This window comes from Corythoichthys intestinalis, chromosome 17 (genome assembly GCF_030265065.1).
Source record: "Corythoichthys intestinalis isolate RoL2023-P3 chromosome 17, ASM3026506v1, whole genome shotgun sequence".
NCBI lineage: Eukaryota > Metazoa > Chordata > Actinopteri > Syngnathiformes > Syngnathidae > Corythoichthys > Corythoichthys intestinalis.
In genome coordinates, this window is record NC_080411.1 from 38,655,876 (window position 1) to 38,673,779 (window position 17,904).

The following is a 17,904-nucleotide window of genomic DNA, read 5'->3' on the forward strand; positions in this document are numbered from 1 at the left end:
ATTGAAATTAAAAAATGAGTTTGAACATGTTTTTAAATAATAAATCATTATTATAATCAGGAGAGACAATTTAGTAAAATCAGAAGTTACAAATGATGTTACATTACATCTCTCAACCAAATCAACGTGTTCGCTCATTTTCGTGTTAATTTACGGAGCAAACAGAAATACTTTCTTGTCTTCTTTCTTTCTTTCTCTTTCTCATGGAGCTTGTCACTGTCTAGGCTGGCAGCAGTAGTTCGGCGCTATGGTGTTAGACGAGAATGTAAGCTAGGTGGCCGCACAATCACATGAATCACACCGACTGAGGCTGCACAGCCACACGCGCACGGGAACCGTGCTGAGCGCCCGGGAATCTTCGGCAGCCGCAGCCGAGCGGAGGGAGCCCTCACCCGGCCACAAAAAAAGCACGCATCGTCCGGACTATTCCAACCTGCCTGCACGTTTCTCTTCCTCTTGACTCACATGCACGTATCCGGAGTGAAAACCCGTAATATTTTGGGAGGTTTGCTTCTTTGAGACGCTTTTTTAAAAGCGTGTTTTAATCTTTTTCCCCTCTTTTTTTATTTTTGTTTTTTCCTATTTTTGTGATTGTTCGAGGCTGACAGACAAACCGGGGAGGAGAACTGCGTCTTGACGCGGAGAGCTCGGACTTCTTTGGCTGGAGGGCGACAGAAAAAACACACACACCAAACCACAGTCCTTTCTATTACTTCTTTTTTTTTCGTCCAGCGACTTTAAACTGGGAACGCGCTTCTGAGTTTTCTTTCTCAGTGAGGATGAGAGGAAATTAGACGTGTTGTTTCGAGGCTTCGAGATTGTTTTACTGGATTTATTTTGGCTGTGGAGAGCAAAGCGGAGCGAAGCTGCGCGTAAAAAGCGAAAGAGGTCTTTCCTCCTTTCATATCTAATATCATCATCCGGCTTCAGTTCCATCTACCTGTCCTCTGTCCATCTATTTCTCAATTTGTTTCCATGTTTTAGGTCCGTGTGATTTTGCTAAAATGCATCATCAACAGCGGATGGCAGCTTTGGGCACAGACAAGGAACTGAGTGACTTATTGGATTTTAGCGCGGTAAGAACATTTTATTATTTGCTATTATTTGGAACAAAATAAAAGAGGCTGGCACGTCCATTTAGGATTGCACAGTTTACATGTTTAAATGAATGAATTGCACGGCGCATAACCTGCATATCTTTATTTGACATTAATTGGACAAGGTGTCTTTATTCAGAGTAAGTTTAAAGAAAAGTATTTGTGATTCATTTTGCTTGTATGTTTAGATATTTTTGATGCTGCATCAGTAATTTTGTTGTCTTATAGATGCGAAACAGCGATTTGAAAATGTTCCCATCATCCATGGTAGTATATCTCATTTTAAGTACTTCTTCCCCCTTTATGTGTAGCCTTGCTCATGAAAAAAGTTACTATATATTCAATTTAAATGAATGTCCCTTACACAGTGTAAAAAATAATAATAAATGAGCATGAACCTGCGTGTTTCACATGCCCCGTTCCTGCAGCTTTTAGTGTTACAAGCTCAAAGTTATAATCCTGCTTTCAATGAGCACACACACACACACATTTTTTAAAATTTTTTTTTATTTTTAAACTTGCTATGACTTGAAATAAAAGCCTGTGGTGTGAACTTGAGGGACAGGAAATAGTATTCCATGCTTTCGGCCATGTTTTCTGTGCCTCTACCTCCCTCTGGGAGTAAGTTTGGTCACAAGAGGAGGAGGAGGGTGAGGAGGAGGAAAATAGATACAGCCCACAATGAGGAAGAATAAACGGACTCTCATTAATCCTGGTATGAAAGGAAGCGATGTCAGATGACAAAGTGCACCAAAAAAGGCAGTGGTACTAAGTATTAAAATATCTGTACAGAAGAAAATGCATATTACAATTAATGATCATAAAAATGTAAAATCTAGAACAGATTTCCATAGCTTACCTTTCTTTGTATTGAATCATTTAAATGTGTAGATGTTAATTTAATTCCTCTAACAAATATTCATGCGTAAAAACTAGTTTCATGAGTGAATTTTACCGAAACAAGATTTTGGATTTAAATTTTAAAGATGTTAAATGTACCACAATTTGAACAATAATATTGTCAATGTTTAGCATTCAATAAAATTGAGTGTTATGTACCTACATAAAGAGGATGCGGATCAAAGTATACTTTTATGTGTTCTCTGGAAGTGCTATTGTGAGATGATTAACATTGTAAAATAAGTGTTATGAACTGTCTGAGAAAAAAAAAAAAAACATGATACATGCAAGATTATAGATACATTATTCTATTCAGTGTGTCAGATAAATTGTCTGTGCATTAGTGATGCGCCAAAACATACCAAAACTGATGATGAAGATAAGGATAATACTAACAACAAATATAACTCACAGTAGATTTATCTTATACATATACTGTACAGTACTTTACAATTAATTTATGTACATAGATGGGACAAATGAACTGTAAAATTAATGTATACAATGGAAATGTTTTAAGTAATGCGAATTCTCTTGTTTGACTCATTAAAGAAATTTAAAAAAAAAAAAAAAAAAAAAAATTTAAATAAAACTATCATTTGGCCAAATAGTGGCAAGCTCACTGTCTTCTCCTACCATCAAAGCTAACTGAGCATTAATTTATGCTATTGTAGGTCTGTGAACGCCTACCATTGGAGAGAGAACTCAAAGTGCTTCTTTTGACAATTGTTAGATTTCCTTATAAAAAAGAATGAAATCTAGACTGTTCATCACACTTGTGTGGGCAATTACACACCGGTGTGAATTCCATCACAGACTTCTCAGGCTTTATAGGTTTCCAATTTCAGTTGATTAATATCAATGACTGATAACTTTTATCACAATAATGATAGGTAAGCACTTTTATTTTCATGTGAAAGTTTGATGCTCACTTTGTTATCACTTGGGCTTGAGTTATACATTACTACTGGGGTCACATGCAGTATACTATATGCTGTACAAAAGTGAAACCCTACTGATGTACTGAGACAGTTTGTAATACATATATATGTATATATATGTATATATAAAGTATTACATTCTGATATGCGATGTTAGACAAGGGAGTTTGGAAGTTCAATGAAAAAAAATCAAACACTATAAACTGATCTTTGACTGCATACCTAAAATGTTTTAAATTCAAGTAGAATTCTCATCTGTTAAACTTCTAAACAATGTAGTTCTTATTAGGGAAAAAAAGATGTATGCTTCTAGAAAAGCAGATGTCACCTTTACATTTGAGGCAAGGCATGATACACTTCATGTGGCACTATTTTCCAGCCAAATGTCTCCCTGGTGAATTGGAATGAAGCTTTTCATATGTAGCTGCAGTCATTTTTGTGTGCTCTTGTTGTGCCTCTGTCTATGCTCTTGGAGGTAATGTGTGCTCTATTTGTCTTCTAGATGTTTTCCCCTCCTGTTAGCAGTGGAAAGAATGGACAAACCTCCCTAGGGAGTGGACATTTCTCTGGTTCAAGTACGTTCGCTTTCTTCTTTTACCTCAAATGAGTTATGTTGTTCTCTCGATTTGAAATTCTCCCATACACTTGTGTAATGTTTCTTTGTGATCGCTGTGTGTGGGAAACCACAATTTGCATTTGGAGGTTTTTTTGTTTGTTTGTTTGGGGTCATGTCATATTTGTTTAGCAATGTAATGTGTGTTCTTATGTATTTTTATTGAGTTATACTTCATATTTCATTATTTATCGACACCCTCTCATCATGTGTGGTAATTAAAATCACACACTTGAAGGAAACTTAAATACGATTCACTGGTAGAACTGAGCGGTTACAACTTTGGGGACACTTTCACAATCTTATTAGATCTAACAGAGATCTGAGTTAATTAAAAAAGGTGACAGCCTGCATTAAATTGGAAATTTTCCTATGTTTCATTTTAATGTAGAAACTGCAAAAACACACCTCTTTAAAACTAGGTACATTCCCTTGTTTACAGTGTAAATATACTAGAAATAAGTGAAATTATTTACCAATGCTTCAAGTAACTTTTAATTCACTTAGATTTCTTGAAATGAGAAAAATAGCTATCTGAAAATAATCTTAACAGACTTATTTTTAAGCAATAAATTACTATATTTAATAAAAAAAAAAAAAAAAAAAAAAAAAATATATATATATATATATATATATATATATATATATATATATATATATATATATATATATATATATATATATATATATATAATAAGCTTGTTTGTCAGAAATGTTCTTAATTCAAGAATCAATATTGTTCAAAACATTTGAAATAGGCATGTGCCGGTATGAGATTCATACGATATGATAACCTTAAGCAAAAATATCACGGTTTCACAGTATCACGGTATTGCAATTACCTAGGGCTGTCCCAAACGACTAATTTTCTCCCGATTAGTCAGCCGACTATTTTTACGATTAGTCGACTAATCTAATAATTAAAAAAAATATTTGTTTTTGTTTACTAATTTAGCAATGAAATTTTTGTTGACGCTTATCAATTCACAAAAAACATATTGGAACACTTAAATTATTTACTAAAGTACAAATAAACACGTAAATAACAATAATAAATCACAAATAAACAATGACTTCAAATGCTGATAGAATTAACTAGTGTAGCATCCCGATTGAAAAGATGGTCTCTTAAACTGATGGTTTACAACTTTTATTCCATCCTTGATGTAATCACACCGTAAGAGCTACGGTGCACACAAATAAAACAACACAATTAGAAATTAACGAAAACTTTTCACCTTTTTCCTTTTAAACCTTATTTATATATCAATGAATTGCCTATATGAATTTCCTTTACCTTAATTTATTACCTTATCATTGACAATCTCTTCCTTGAGTGCAATCACTGTATATACTGTATATATTTATGACCTTTTAACGTTATATAATTTTCTATACCATAAAATAAACCATAACATGAAATAAACCTTTCAGTTGGCAATACTAATAGCACTTATAGACAGACCCATTGTCAATGAAACATTATTATTTAGTAAAGCGACAGTACCCTCTGGTGTACAAAAAATGAAAGAAATTTTTTTTTACAAACGGTGACGGCGCTTGAGGTGTTTATTCACGGCCGACGTGCAGCCAAGCTTGGCAGTGAAGAGACAGGACACAAGAGTGTACCCTCCTTTATTTCTTTGAAATAAGTCAATGTTTTGGACACTGGTGCGCTTTTTTGGCTTTGTGCCGCTTTCCCCGCTTGCATACAGAGCAGCCGACATTCTGAACTTTCCGCGCATATTTTTTTTTTTAACCCTTCATTAACTGTCGACGGGATGTTGTGCTCGTCGACGGATTTACGTCATCGATGACGTCGACTATGTCGACTAGTCGGGACAGCTCTACAATTACCGCTATGAATGGTTTTATTTTGTGATTTCTGGGTTACAAAACAGGATTATTTAACAGGATTTTTACTTTTCAAAACAACATATTAGCAAATTGTAATATTAGTATAATGTTAAGTTAAATAAATAAAAAACAAAACAAAACCCTCCCAAAAAAATGAAATATTAAAAAAAAAAAATTACTTGTATGCTAATTAATTAGCAATGTTATCTGCCTCGTTAACAAGCTTACGTTACAGTATGTTTTACCACTGCTAGACACACTACACATGCTGGAGTTAACTCTTGCAGCTAGTGGAAGACGTTCATTACAGTGTTTACTAACCTTTAAAAGGAATTTTATTTTTCAAAACAACATTTTATCAAATTGGAATACAAGTATAATGTTAAGTTAAATCGATAAAAATAAATAAATACATTAATAATGAAATATTCAAAATGAAATTAAATTGGAATGCTAATTAGCCACGTTATCTGCCTCATTAACAAGCTTACGTTACAGTATGTTTTACCACTGCTAGACACACTACACACGCTGTAGTTAACTTTCGTAGCTAGTGGGTGACGTTCATGACAGCGTTTACTCACCTTTAGTTTTGTATAAATGCGAAATCATTTTGAAATGATATTGCCTTCTCTGGTAGCCACCCCCTGCAAACATGTTTTACATACCTGAAGTACCCGAAGTATTCCCATACCAGCAACTTCGTTTTCTTCAATGGGGGGAAAAGTTCAGGTGTTTCATGTCCTCCAGCTAACTTGCAGCACAGCTGACTCACTGACACTGAGCAACAACATGAAGGGGGAGGGGCATTTTTGGGACATAAAAAATAGCTAATACCATAGGGACGGTATGACGGAAAATTTTAGCGGTTTTGAAACCTTGATGTTTTCATACCACTAGAGCTGAAACAAATACTCGAGTAACTCGAGTTTAAAAATTGATCCATGTCATTTTATTCGCCTCGAGGAGTCGTTTTTATTTTGCCAGCTCTAAGCATCACGTTTTGCCCAGACTTCTTTTAATAAGGGACAACGTGCTGACGTCACGTTTGTATAGGAAGAAGCAATAATACCTGATTGCAGCCGACAGCCGCTACAAGCTATGCCAACGTTGCTCCAAACTATGCCTGCATGATGCTACGGTGGTAGCAGGTAGCGTCTGATGCGTCTCACAGATATAACATGTGCAGTATATGGAACTACAGTAGATGCGAAATGACAGATTTGGCCGCGTTACCCCTTTTATATAGAACTAGATACGAGAAATGACAGACTCGCCAGCGTTAGTAAACAGCCACCACCTTAAAGCAGTAGACTTCTCAGCGCTAATAAATAAGATTAACGTTACTGTACCTTGCTAACGTAACGTTAGGCCTGCGGAGGGCTAGGCTTCTATTAATTATGACTATTGTCGATGCATGGCTAACGTGTCTTACATACAGGCTTTATTTAATCAGTAAAAATATAGCGCTGTAGCGTAATAAGGGTGTAAAATAAAAACATATAAAGCTAACGTCAATTTTAGCTCAGTCGTCATTGCTGGATAAAATACAAAGTAGCACTGTTGCCTAATGTGCTCTAATACCGCAGGTGTCATACATTTATTTTGAACACTGCAAAAACTCAAAATCCTATCAGGACATACAATTTAAACTAACTTAAAACTTAAGGAGAACTGAAAGATAGCTTGACAGCTAACAGCTGACAGATAGCATAATGATATTTTTAGGTAAGAAATACGATATATTTATTTATTTATTTTTATAAGATCTAGAAGTTTTTTGAGTGAAAGCCGTGATTTTTTTTTTTCTAGTCACATCTGAGATGCAATTGTTGGCTGTTTTCAACAACGTACATTGAAAATGAAGACATAGATTGTCTGAAAATGGTTCAATATTATTAGTCTTGTTTTCTCATGTATATTTCTAATTGCTCCTTACCTAAAAAAAAAAAAAAAATTGTTTTATCCAAATACTCGATTAATCGATAGAATTTTCAGTCGAATACTCAATTATAAAAATATTCGATAGCTGCAGCAGTACATACCACGGTATACCTTGAAACCGGTAACCGGCACATGCCTAATTTGAAAACAATTTTTTCTAGATTTAGATGAAAAATTACTAACTCGATGTAGGACAAAAATAAACAAAAACAACAAATTGTAATATTTACTTAAAGTAAGTGGAATTATCTGAAGCATTAATCTGTTAACTAGTCTTGAACACACAAAACAAAATAGAGAAAATTATTTGACTAGATTTAAGAAAAATAATTGCTTAAAACCTTATATATTTGCAGTGTAAACTAATGTTCTTTTCATTCACACTTCACAAATAACATTCAATTCAAGAGTTATGGTTTAGTTATAGTTTGGTCATCACTGTCACAGTGTATTATTGAGGTAGTTTATGGTAGTGTACTGAACTACATCATATTCAATGTTTTCATGACTCCTTTTGTGTTGGATCTTTTTAGATTGTATTGGTGTTATTTTTTCAAATCCTCAGAAAAAACGCAAACTCTTCTAGTTCAGTTAAATAGTATTTCACATCATAAATGTAACATTTTGATATTAAAGACATGACTTATTTTTAGTTGTCTTTACAATTTGGAGAACACACGTTCATTCCTGAGAGAGACTTCCTGTTTGGTTTTGTTTTATTTAGTGATGTCACTCTTTCCTGGCTGCGTATGTACATTACAGTGGTAATTTCCTCACTGTTGTTCTTTACAGTGTGGTCCTTGTGATGTCAAACAGTAGTGACACATGGTATCTCTGTAAGTTTAACTGGAGAGTTAGTTTGAGAGGGAAAACTGTCTCTTGGTTTCGTGAGGTTGTAACTTGCTGAATTTGTCAAGAAACATGTAAGTGTGATTGACATTAATGAGATAATCCCAGCAATCCTAGTGTGTAATTTATTCACTTAATCCTATTTTGCTTTTTAGTAAGTGGCTGAGTGAGTTACTTACCTCCTTAATATGTTTTCCATTCACACATTTTGTCATTGCACAGGAGGTCAGTCAGGTACACTGTGGCGGCTAGAATTGTGATACTCCATACGGGCGCAAGTGATTCACAGTTCACACTGAGCCACTTGCTTATTCACGCAGTCACTCTGCTAGTGGCAGACAATGAACATAGCACAACCACTGCATAATTTTACGACAGTAATTCAAGATGGAGCCAATTGGGTGCAGTGTGTTATATCTTTAGTTTGCTTGAATATAGAATAGAATAGAACTTGATTAAATTAATGATGTTAAATATTATACTCAAGGGCACTTTTATTTGGGGTGTCAGTGTGTTGCGGCCTTTCTGTTTACTATAGATGTAACAATTAAATCTGAAATTCTATGCAACCTAATTAGAGCAATGTAGATGTAGCCTGTGCCATATTGAGCAACATCGAACCTGCGATCAGTGTGGTTCAAAAATTTTCGACTGATTTTTTGCAGAGAAACTCAGAGGTCATTTCTGTTGATCCTGTTCATGTTCATGAGCCATTTTGTTATTTCCCTAAAAACAGCACGCTGCAGACGTCCTTTTTGTTTACTACTTGTTTGTGTGGTTTGCTGCCGTGCCGCGCATGCAAATTCGGAGCAAGACAACAAATGTTATGAGTTTGGAGGGGGAAGGCACCCAGTTTTGGTTGCATTTTCAGCAGATGTGTACTTTGGTTTGCTTTTTTAATGTATATCTTTTATTCGGAATTATCTTCATGCACAAAAAAGCAAACGCACTGTCACATAAACTTGAAACTATTACACAAAAATCACATTTTTCCACCCACATGTACAAGATTTGTCACACACACACATTCTGCTCACCCCTGCTGTGGCTTTCTGCAGGCCTCGGCATTTTGATGAGCCCAGCGCCGTTTGTGAATGCAGCTAATTAGAACTCTATAGACCCACACAGCCATGAGAGCAGCAGTTTCCAAAGGAAAGGATGAGGCCAGAGGATTGGACATGCTGACACTGAACCCGGTCCTCACATTGTATCTTTAGTTCTGCTCACCAGTCATGACTTTGGTCCAGATTTATTATTATTTTTAAATATACTGTTACAGATCTGTTACTCTCAGGGGTGAAAGTGGTCCGGAAAGGTCCGCAACGCCGTTCCGATAAAGGATTTGGGGCCGGAACGGGGCGGAACAATGCTTTGATCCCAAAAATATGACGGCAACTGTCAAAAAGCTGTGTTTAAAAAAAAACAAAAAAAACTGCCAGGCTGCCAGACAAGCATCTTATCTCCAAGAAAACAATTTACCAACGCCAGATCTACATAAACAAGTCTTAACAACAAGCTTATTAAAGTGTTTGTGTAACGTCATCAGTTTCCACCAATATTTATTCCAGGGACGGCATGGAGCTCTCCCCAGCCGCATCATTTACCTCAGTCTGACGAGTCGCGTCAAACCACCCTGGACTCAGTTGTCCGTTCAATTGGCTGACATACTGTCATGTGATCAGCATAGATCGTTAGCTCTGATTGGTTCAAATGCGCGTTTTCTGGAACAGCCAAAAAAGAAAAATAGAACAAGTTTGTTAAATTCATGTGATGAAAAGGGCAATGGAACAGAAAATTGATCAGATCCTTAAGATAAAGGAAAGAGTTAAAGCGGCTTATTTATTTTTATTTGCTCTGATGGGGAGGTTCAGAACATCTTCCATGTCAATGTGCACTTTGGACTTATTTTTGTTCATTTATGTTAGGCTACTTATTTATTTCCTTATAATAAAAAAAGTCAATGTTTAAAAATCAAATCAAATTTATTTATACAGCCCTTTACAAAAACCCTAAAGGTCCTCAGAGTTATTTACAACAATGAAAAATATAGCTCATAATAAATAAAAGGCAGGAAAGTATTATACAGTAAAAATTAGAAAAAAACAAACAAAAACAATGCATCCTGCTAAAACTCAAAACAGCAAATAAAACAATAAAACAGATAAAAAACATTAAAACCCTTAAGAAATATACGTGGGCTGCCCTAGTCTGGTGAAAAGGCGGGTTTAAAAAAGTGGGTCTTTAACCGCAATTTAAAAAGGCCTAGATTAGTAATTGTGTGGATTTCAGAGGGCAGGCCATTCCACAACCTAGGGGCAGCAGTGGCAAAAGATCGATCACCCCACCACCCAAGTCTCGTCCTTGGAACATGCAGAAGAAGCTGGCAAGTAGAACGAAGAGCCCGGTCAGAGTTATGGAGGGTTAAAATCTCAAACAAATAAGCAGGAGCCTGGCCATTAATTGAAATAAAAACAAACAGTAAAAGTTTAAAATCGATTCTAAAACTGGAAGCCAGTGGAGCAATGATAGCATGGGATAACACTAGTATGTTCACGTCTGGGTGTACCGGTTAAAAATCGAGCAGCAGCATTTTGAACAAGTTGCAGACGAGAATTAGTGGACTTGGGAGACCAACATAAAATGCATTTCAGTAGTCCAGCCGTGAACTTATAAAGGCATGGATTACTTTTTCAAGGTCATGGCGACTAAGGAAGGGCTTTACTTGGGCCAAGAGACGGAGCTGGAAAAAAACTAGCTATTACAACAGAACTACCGTATTTTTCGGACTACAAGTCACACCTGAGTATAAGTCGCACCAGCCATAAAATGTCCAGCGAAAAAGGAAAAAAACATATATAAGTCGCACCGGAATATAACTCGCATTTTGGGGGGAAATTTATTAGATAAAATCCAACACACAGAACAGACATGTCATCTTGAAAGGCAATTTAATATAAAAATACAATACAGAACAACATGCTGAATAAGTCTACAGTATGATAATGTTACATGATGCATGAACAACGAAATGCGAATATACTGTCTTCACCAGGATGCTACGGCTCGGTCCTGGCTATATAATGAACTAAACTCCCAAATGACGATGCTGGACGTCCGTATAATTTGCTGAATCAATTTCGTCCTCGATACCAAACAAGTTCACGTCAACGTAAATAAATAATAATTAGGTGCTATTACAGAAATGACACAAACGGTTAGCATGCGTTCGCTAGCATTAGCACATCGTTTAAACAATCACACAACTGGCTCTAAGTGTCCGATCGCGAGTGGAAAACACACAACAACAGCAGAAAAGATGATACGCACAGGCGTTGCCCCTGTAGAGATATTTTACAAGCATAAACAATGAACCTAGGTTCATAGCCGAGATTCTCTCTCTCTCTCACCCACTCGCTCAGAGATGCTGCGTAGCTGTCCGTCTTCTTCTGGCGTGTGAGCGGTCTTCTTCGCGTAAACAAGTGCGAGTGTGCCCCCACTTGGGCGTGAAAGCGCCACAAACTAAAAGCATGCATTTCAATATAAAAAAACTCAATAATACAATTGAACACACATTGCCAAAGGCAGAACACGAACGTGGCCATAGCTATTAAGAGTTATTCAGATAACTACAGCATAAAGAACATGCTAACAAGTTTACCAAAATATCAGTGTCACTCCAAAACACCAAAATAACATGTGAAATGATATCATAATGTGTTAATAATTTCAAAGTTGAGCCTGTTATCGAATATCACTCTGAGATTTTTAACGTGTGTCTTAAAAAAGGAAGGCAGAGCGCCAAAGTTGGGCTGTAGGGCATTCAAATTATACATTCAGTTTTGCTCTCGTTAAGATGCAAAAAGTTTTGTGCTAGCCACTGGTTTAGATTGGAAATGCACTCCATCAATTTAGTGAGAGCAGTTCGTTTGTTGGGTCTCAGGGGCAAATACAGCTGCAAGTCATCGGAATAAAAATGAAAAGTTCGGTATCGGGTATTTTTAAAAAAAAATTGATCCTAAAGGTACAGTGCAAACAGACAGGCCCTAAAACAGAACCTTGCGGCACCTCGCATGACATAGAGGTTTGTGAGGAGGAAAATTCTCCAATCATTACCGAGACCGTCCTATGTTCCAATGTTTGGTTGATCTTCAAAATTTTCAGTGCATAATGAAAGCCATTTGTACTTACCTTTGTTAATGTATGTTACTGATATCTTTATTATTTAAAAAATATATGTAATTTTAAATTTTAATGTACATTCTATGCATGTTCTTAAGTAGTTAAAATTGAGGTGTTGCATTTAAATGTGAGGAAATGAGGGAAAATAAAAATTACGAGATGGACGTTGGCGTAACTGGTCTTTATAAGAACTGTTGTTTTGCAAATCATTGAAATGATGATATTTCGAATGAAGATTAGTTTCTCATGTATGCCTTGTGACAGTATGTAATGCAGTAGCTTAATGCATGTGTAAAACCACTTTTTTTTTTTTTTTTTTTGTGGATGTGTTATAGGTATAACTGTGCCAAAAGCAGTTTTCTCTGCATTTCAGTGGTTTTAGGAGGTTTTACACCCCTAGTAAACGGTATAAACAAGTTTGTTGAAGAGATACAGTTTGACAGTTCTAAGTCTTTTGAATGCCAGACAGGAACAAAGTTTTGCCTGAGTTTTTGTCAAGATGGCCAGGTTCATACCGCAGGTCTCCATGCACAATTCCGATTTATTTGTCATATTTTGTTACATATGTTTTTTTGGAGTGCCCGTTCAGACTGCCTTTGTCCATTTAGCCTGTTCAAGTATTACACATGCACACTAATTAGCAGTCTGACACAAGCTGAGCAAACTGACCCACATGGTCAGAAACATCCAAACAAATGACTATACATGCCGGCTCTACGTCATTCTAGCTGATCATATTTTGATTTCCAAAAAGAGGACTTAAATAACAGACACAAATAATCCCCGTTTACTCTTGTTTTCAAAGTTTACATGGATTGATAGAACGCATGCATGCACTCTCATCCATGTAAGCAATATTGAAATATTGCTCACAAAAATAAGGCCCAGATCGGATTTTAACCCCATACGAAAGTGACCTAAATCGGATTTTAAATGGTTCACTTCTATGTAACTTGTCTCATTCAGACCGTCAAGTTAATGACTCACTCGAGTCGGAAAAACAAGAAAAAAAAATCAGATTTGTGCCTTAAGACCTGCAGTCTAAAGCTAGCTGATTCGAGTTTTTACCACAGGTTTTTCCTCTGCTGAGTGGCTATTAAAAAACTCAAGTCGGCAAGTTCTCATAATTTCTTGATAGTTGCTCTTTCAGGGTTTACCAAGGTGACATTAACACCAGCATCCTTGTACTCCCAGTGCCTTTTTTTTCAATTAAATCTGTAATCCATTTAGTTTAAAAGACAATGTTGAGGATTAGTTTTAGATTATTAAAGCATTCTGAGTCAATTTTTGGCGTAATTCTGGTTTAAACTATTCATACAGACAATTACACAGATTTTAGGGGGGAGTTTTTTCATTACTTGTAAAAAGGTTCTTTCCTCATCTCAAGGAAATTGTGGGGTTTACTACCCTATTTTAATTTTTATAATATTTATTTGATATGCATGCAAAAACAGTCAAATAAGAAAAATTGCATGACATATGCAGAGAAATGTATAGTTGAACAACTATACATACTATATAAAGCATAATATACGTGACGGAATATGTCAAACAAATTGGCCTATACATTATCAAATCTGTTAAAGCATTTTTAAGGTTTCCTACTGAACTATAAATATTTGTTTGATTTTCTGACAGCTTAGTGGATGCAAAATCCTCATATTTTGGGAAATCAATTCACCTTATACACAAAAGCATAAAAACAAAAACGGTGCAACAGTCCTACATGACATGCTCAGCCCACGGTCATCAGCGAGCAGGAAGTGGATTAACCGTTTTAATTATTGGGAGATTTTGCCTCGTTGTTGTTTATTTTGGGATCATCCCTGGAAAGATAATGCACACATCAAACTCTGTGTGTGTTTCTAATCTCCTCCTGGATGAAGCCGTTCAGAGAGCAGCTCCACTGTGCTTGTCGCCACCGCCACTCATCTATTTCAGGTCTTGGCTGCTTTTGGTGTGTGCCCCCCTACCTCCCGCGTCCCCCAACTCCGTTCTAACCCCTCAGATGTGCTGTTTGTTTCCTTGTCAACAGTGTTGGAAGGGGACTAAGGTGTGTGAGTGTGAGCGTGTGTAAATGAGAGATTTGAGGAGATTTCACCAAATTGTATATACAGTATGCGTTCATATTTCTGTGGACAAAATATGTTGGAACAAAGCATGAGGTAAAAGATAAAGGACAGACTTGAAATTAAATAACTTAAACAAAAGACAAATAAAGAAAAATGCAGAGCCCAAACATCGAAATATGAAGTATTACAGAATTAAACATAAATTTGATACAGGAATTGTTAAAGCTTTTTTCAGTATTGTCGCTATTGAGCCAACTAGTATTTTAGGATCCTAAAGCCCCAATTTGCGATTCGGTGTAAATTTTTATTTTCTGCTTATATGAACTCTATGAGCAAGGTCATTAAGGGACATTAATAAGACCAAACAGATTGTTGGGGGGGGGGGGGGGGGGGGGGGGGGGGGGGGTAAGGGCTAGATTTTTCACCAATATGAACCTAATTAATTGATAGTGTATTAATAAATACCTAGCCCTCCGCAGGGCTAACGTTATGTGAGCAAGGGACAGTAACGTTAATCTCATTCATTAGCTCTGAGAAGTGTACTGCTTTAAGAGTCTGTCATTTCGCGTCTTGTTCTATATACATGCGATATCTATGAGAAGCATCAGATGCTACTTGCAACCACCGTAGCATCATGCGGGCGTAGTTTTTAGCTATGTTGGCATAGTTTGTAGCGGCTGTCGGCTGCAGTCAGTTATTTTTGCTTCTTCCTCTTGGCACGTGACGTCTGCGCGTTGTCCCGCATTAAAAGTAGTCTGGGAAAAACGTGATGCTTAGAGCTGGCAAAATTAAATGATTCCTCAAGGCGAATACAATTACACAGTTTTCAAACTCGAGTTACTCGTGTTGCTCAAATATTCATTTCAGCTCTAATTTTTGACTTGTTAAGAGTTTGTCAATAGTTTGTTATGATGTATGGATGTTAAATGCCCCTCATAAATTCAGCTGTATTTAGCACAAAAAGTGTCGCAAACTCATGGGTTTGTACTAGTATTTTGCTGTTTTGCACTGTGATGGCTTAGTATGTTTCTTTGCATTAAACAAAATGTTCAACATTTAATCTTTCGTGTTTCTTTGGTAAAGCACAGCACACAGAAAGGTCTATGGGTTGAACAGTTCTGAGGTACAAAAAATTTGATATTTTAAACATCAGATCAAATTTCTGTACCTTTAACTTGTTCAAACTAATTGCTGTTCATTAAAGTGAAGTAGATGTTAGAAAAATATTAACAACTGATCTGTAAATTGTCAGTTAAGCTTATAACAATACTTAACATATTACCGTAATTTCTAGGCTATAAGGCGCACCTGACTATAAGCCGCTACCCAACAAATTTGACACGAAAACGGCATTTGTTCATAGATAAGCCGCACTGGACTATAAGCTGCAGTTGTCCTCACTGTATTATGGGATATTCACACAAAAAGATATTAACTGGTAACACTTCATTTTACAATGGCATCATAAGACTGTCATGAGACCAAATGAACCACCATTAAGCTTTAAACAATTAAGCTTCATTTGGCCACCACTGCTCCCTTGGGGGAGACAGTCAACCTCTGCTGCCACCTGCTTTCAACACTGTTGTCACCCAACATTCCTCCTAGCATGCATTGCGGCGCTACAGATGTAAATAACAATTATGTTCTGTGCTAATTATTTCTTCAGTTATTGTTCCAGTTGTTTCATTAATTGCTAGTTATGGTATTTGGTAACATTTTCTTGGATAGTGGTGCCATAATACTGTCATATGACAGTCATAATTATTACATGACAATGTCATAAGCATTAATGAATGCTTATAATAGAGGTCGGTTAGTGTCATCCAGCGAATTATCTCACTTTTGAATGGCCGTAAAAAATCTGAGTTGGACATAAATGGAGTTAGTGAAATAATATGCTACATGACACATATTGACATCTGTCATAAGCATTCAGTAATGCCCATGATAATATCATGTCATAATTATGATGTTCTTATGACAGTCTTATGATGCCGCTGTCAAATAAAGTGTTACCTATTAACCCAAATAAATCAACAAATAAGCCGCACTGGACTATAAGCCGCAAAATCCAAAATGAGGGAAAAAAGTAGCGGCTTATAGTCCGAAAATTAGGGTATTTATGTTAATAGGACGTTATTCTAAAGTAGCACCTATTCCTCATTCACTAACAATTAAGAAATAAGGAGTATTTGCAACTTTAGAGTAACATCCCAATAAAATGAATTAACTATCAACTGATATTTAATAAGTCATTAGTTAGTAAGCTAATAATTGCTTGTTAATGGTATATTGATAATTGTTACAGTGTAAGTCTAATTAATTTACAGCTTACAAGTCATTTATTACTCATTAACCATCAGTTTATTTATAACATATTACCTATCTATAGGGCATCATTCTAAGCGTTTTACAAGTTGTTAACAAACACTTCACAAATCAACAGTAAATCATTTATCAACAGTTTACTAATGATCTATTAACTAGTTATAATGGATAGTTATTATAAACTGTTACCACTAAAGGATTGTAATATAAAATTGATTTGGAAAAAAAAATCCTGAAAAAAATATCTGACATATCCAAGGACCGATCTACATCTGAAATATATTTGACAACCTCAAGACTTGAACCAAATTACTCTCATAAAATTCTGATGTGTGATTTAATTTAATAGATATTTTTTTTATGTCAGTTCATGTTCATGTTCATGTCAGTGTCCCCCTGAAGTAGACCGATTCTTGGATAGCTTTTTTTATTTAATAAAGGGACTTGCACTCTGAAGCCACCACGTTGCATTAATGTGATGCAAACAATGATCCAAATGAGGGACGGCTAGCTTGGCTTCCTTGTTCATTGTGGAGGCTGGGCTGACTACAGTAGTTTTGCTGGTTAGCAAGTTCACAAAGTTTAATGTTATGTTAACTCTGATGCAGGTCGGACTTTCAGTAGCAAAATTAGTGGTGTTTCCCCCACCTCCACAACAGTGATGTCTTCTTAAATTACTTATAGTAGCTGTTGTTGGCCGAAAAAAAAAACTTCTAATATCCCTCCTTTTCGAAGAAGGCGGAGGAGGGGCATGTTGTCGACAAGAATCTGTCGGGGTTGTGTGAGTGTGTGTGTCTGTGTGGCAGTAGGGGAGGGTCAAGTCTTCAGCCAATCAAACGTGCATTTAAGGGGAAATAATGGAATGGCAAATTCAGCAAGTAAAAAGAGATTAATATAAGTCTGAACATAATGAAAATAATTCACTTAATAATGGTCGGGTCATTTCTATCCTTACAACATATGTGAAGATGATCTCAATTACCTATTTAACTGAACTCATTATATATATATTGCAAATAAGGTTGCTTAAAAGTTGGTGGGGGCAATTTAAACATCCTGAAAAGTTGGCAGTGTTATGTCCCCTCTGTCCCTGTGCAAACCTACGCTGAGTATGACGGACA

General features: G+C 36.1%; 1 protein-coding gene across 4 annotated transcripts in view; it reads left to right on the plus strand.

Moving 5' to 3' along the window:
- The first annotated feature begins 247 nt into the window (after nucleotides 1–247).
- LOC130905156 (transcription factor 4-like) overlaps nucleotides 248–17,904 on the plus strand; it is a 356,325-nt gene continuing 338,668 nt past the window's right edge. For 2 of the 4 annotated variants that reach the window (XM_057818269.1, XM_057818267.1), the window contains exons 1-4: nucleotides 248–888; nucleotides 985–1,076; nucleotides 1,326–1,364; nucleotides 3,441–3,513. In XM_057818269.1, coding sequence (XP_057674252.1) covers nucleotides 1,005–1,076; nucleotides 1,326–1,364; nucleotides 3,441–3,513 — 184 coding nt within the window. In that variant the 5' untranslated portion in view covers nucleotides 248–888; nucleotides 985–1,004. The remainder of the gene's footprint in view (nucleotides 889–984; nucleotides 1,077–1,325; nucleotides 1,365–3,440; nucleotides 3,514–17,904) is intronic. The other 2 variants (XM_057818270.1, XM_057818268.1) reach the window with 1 other exon arrangement.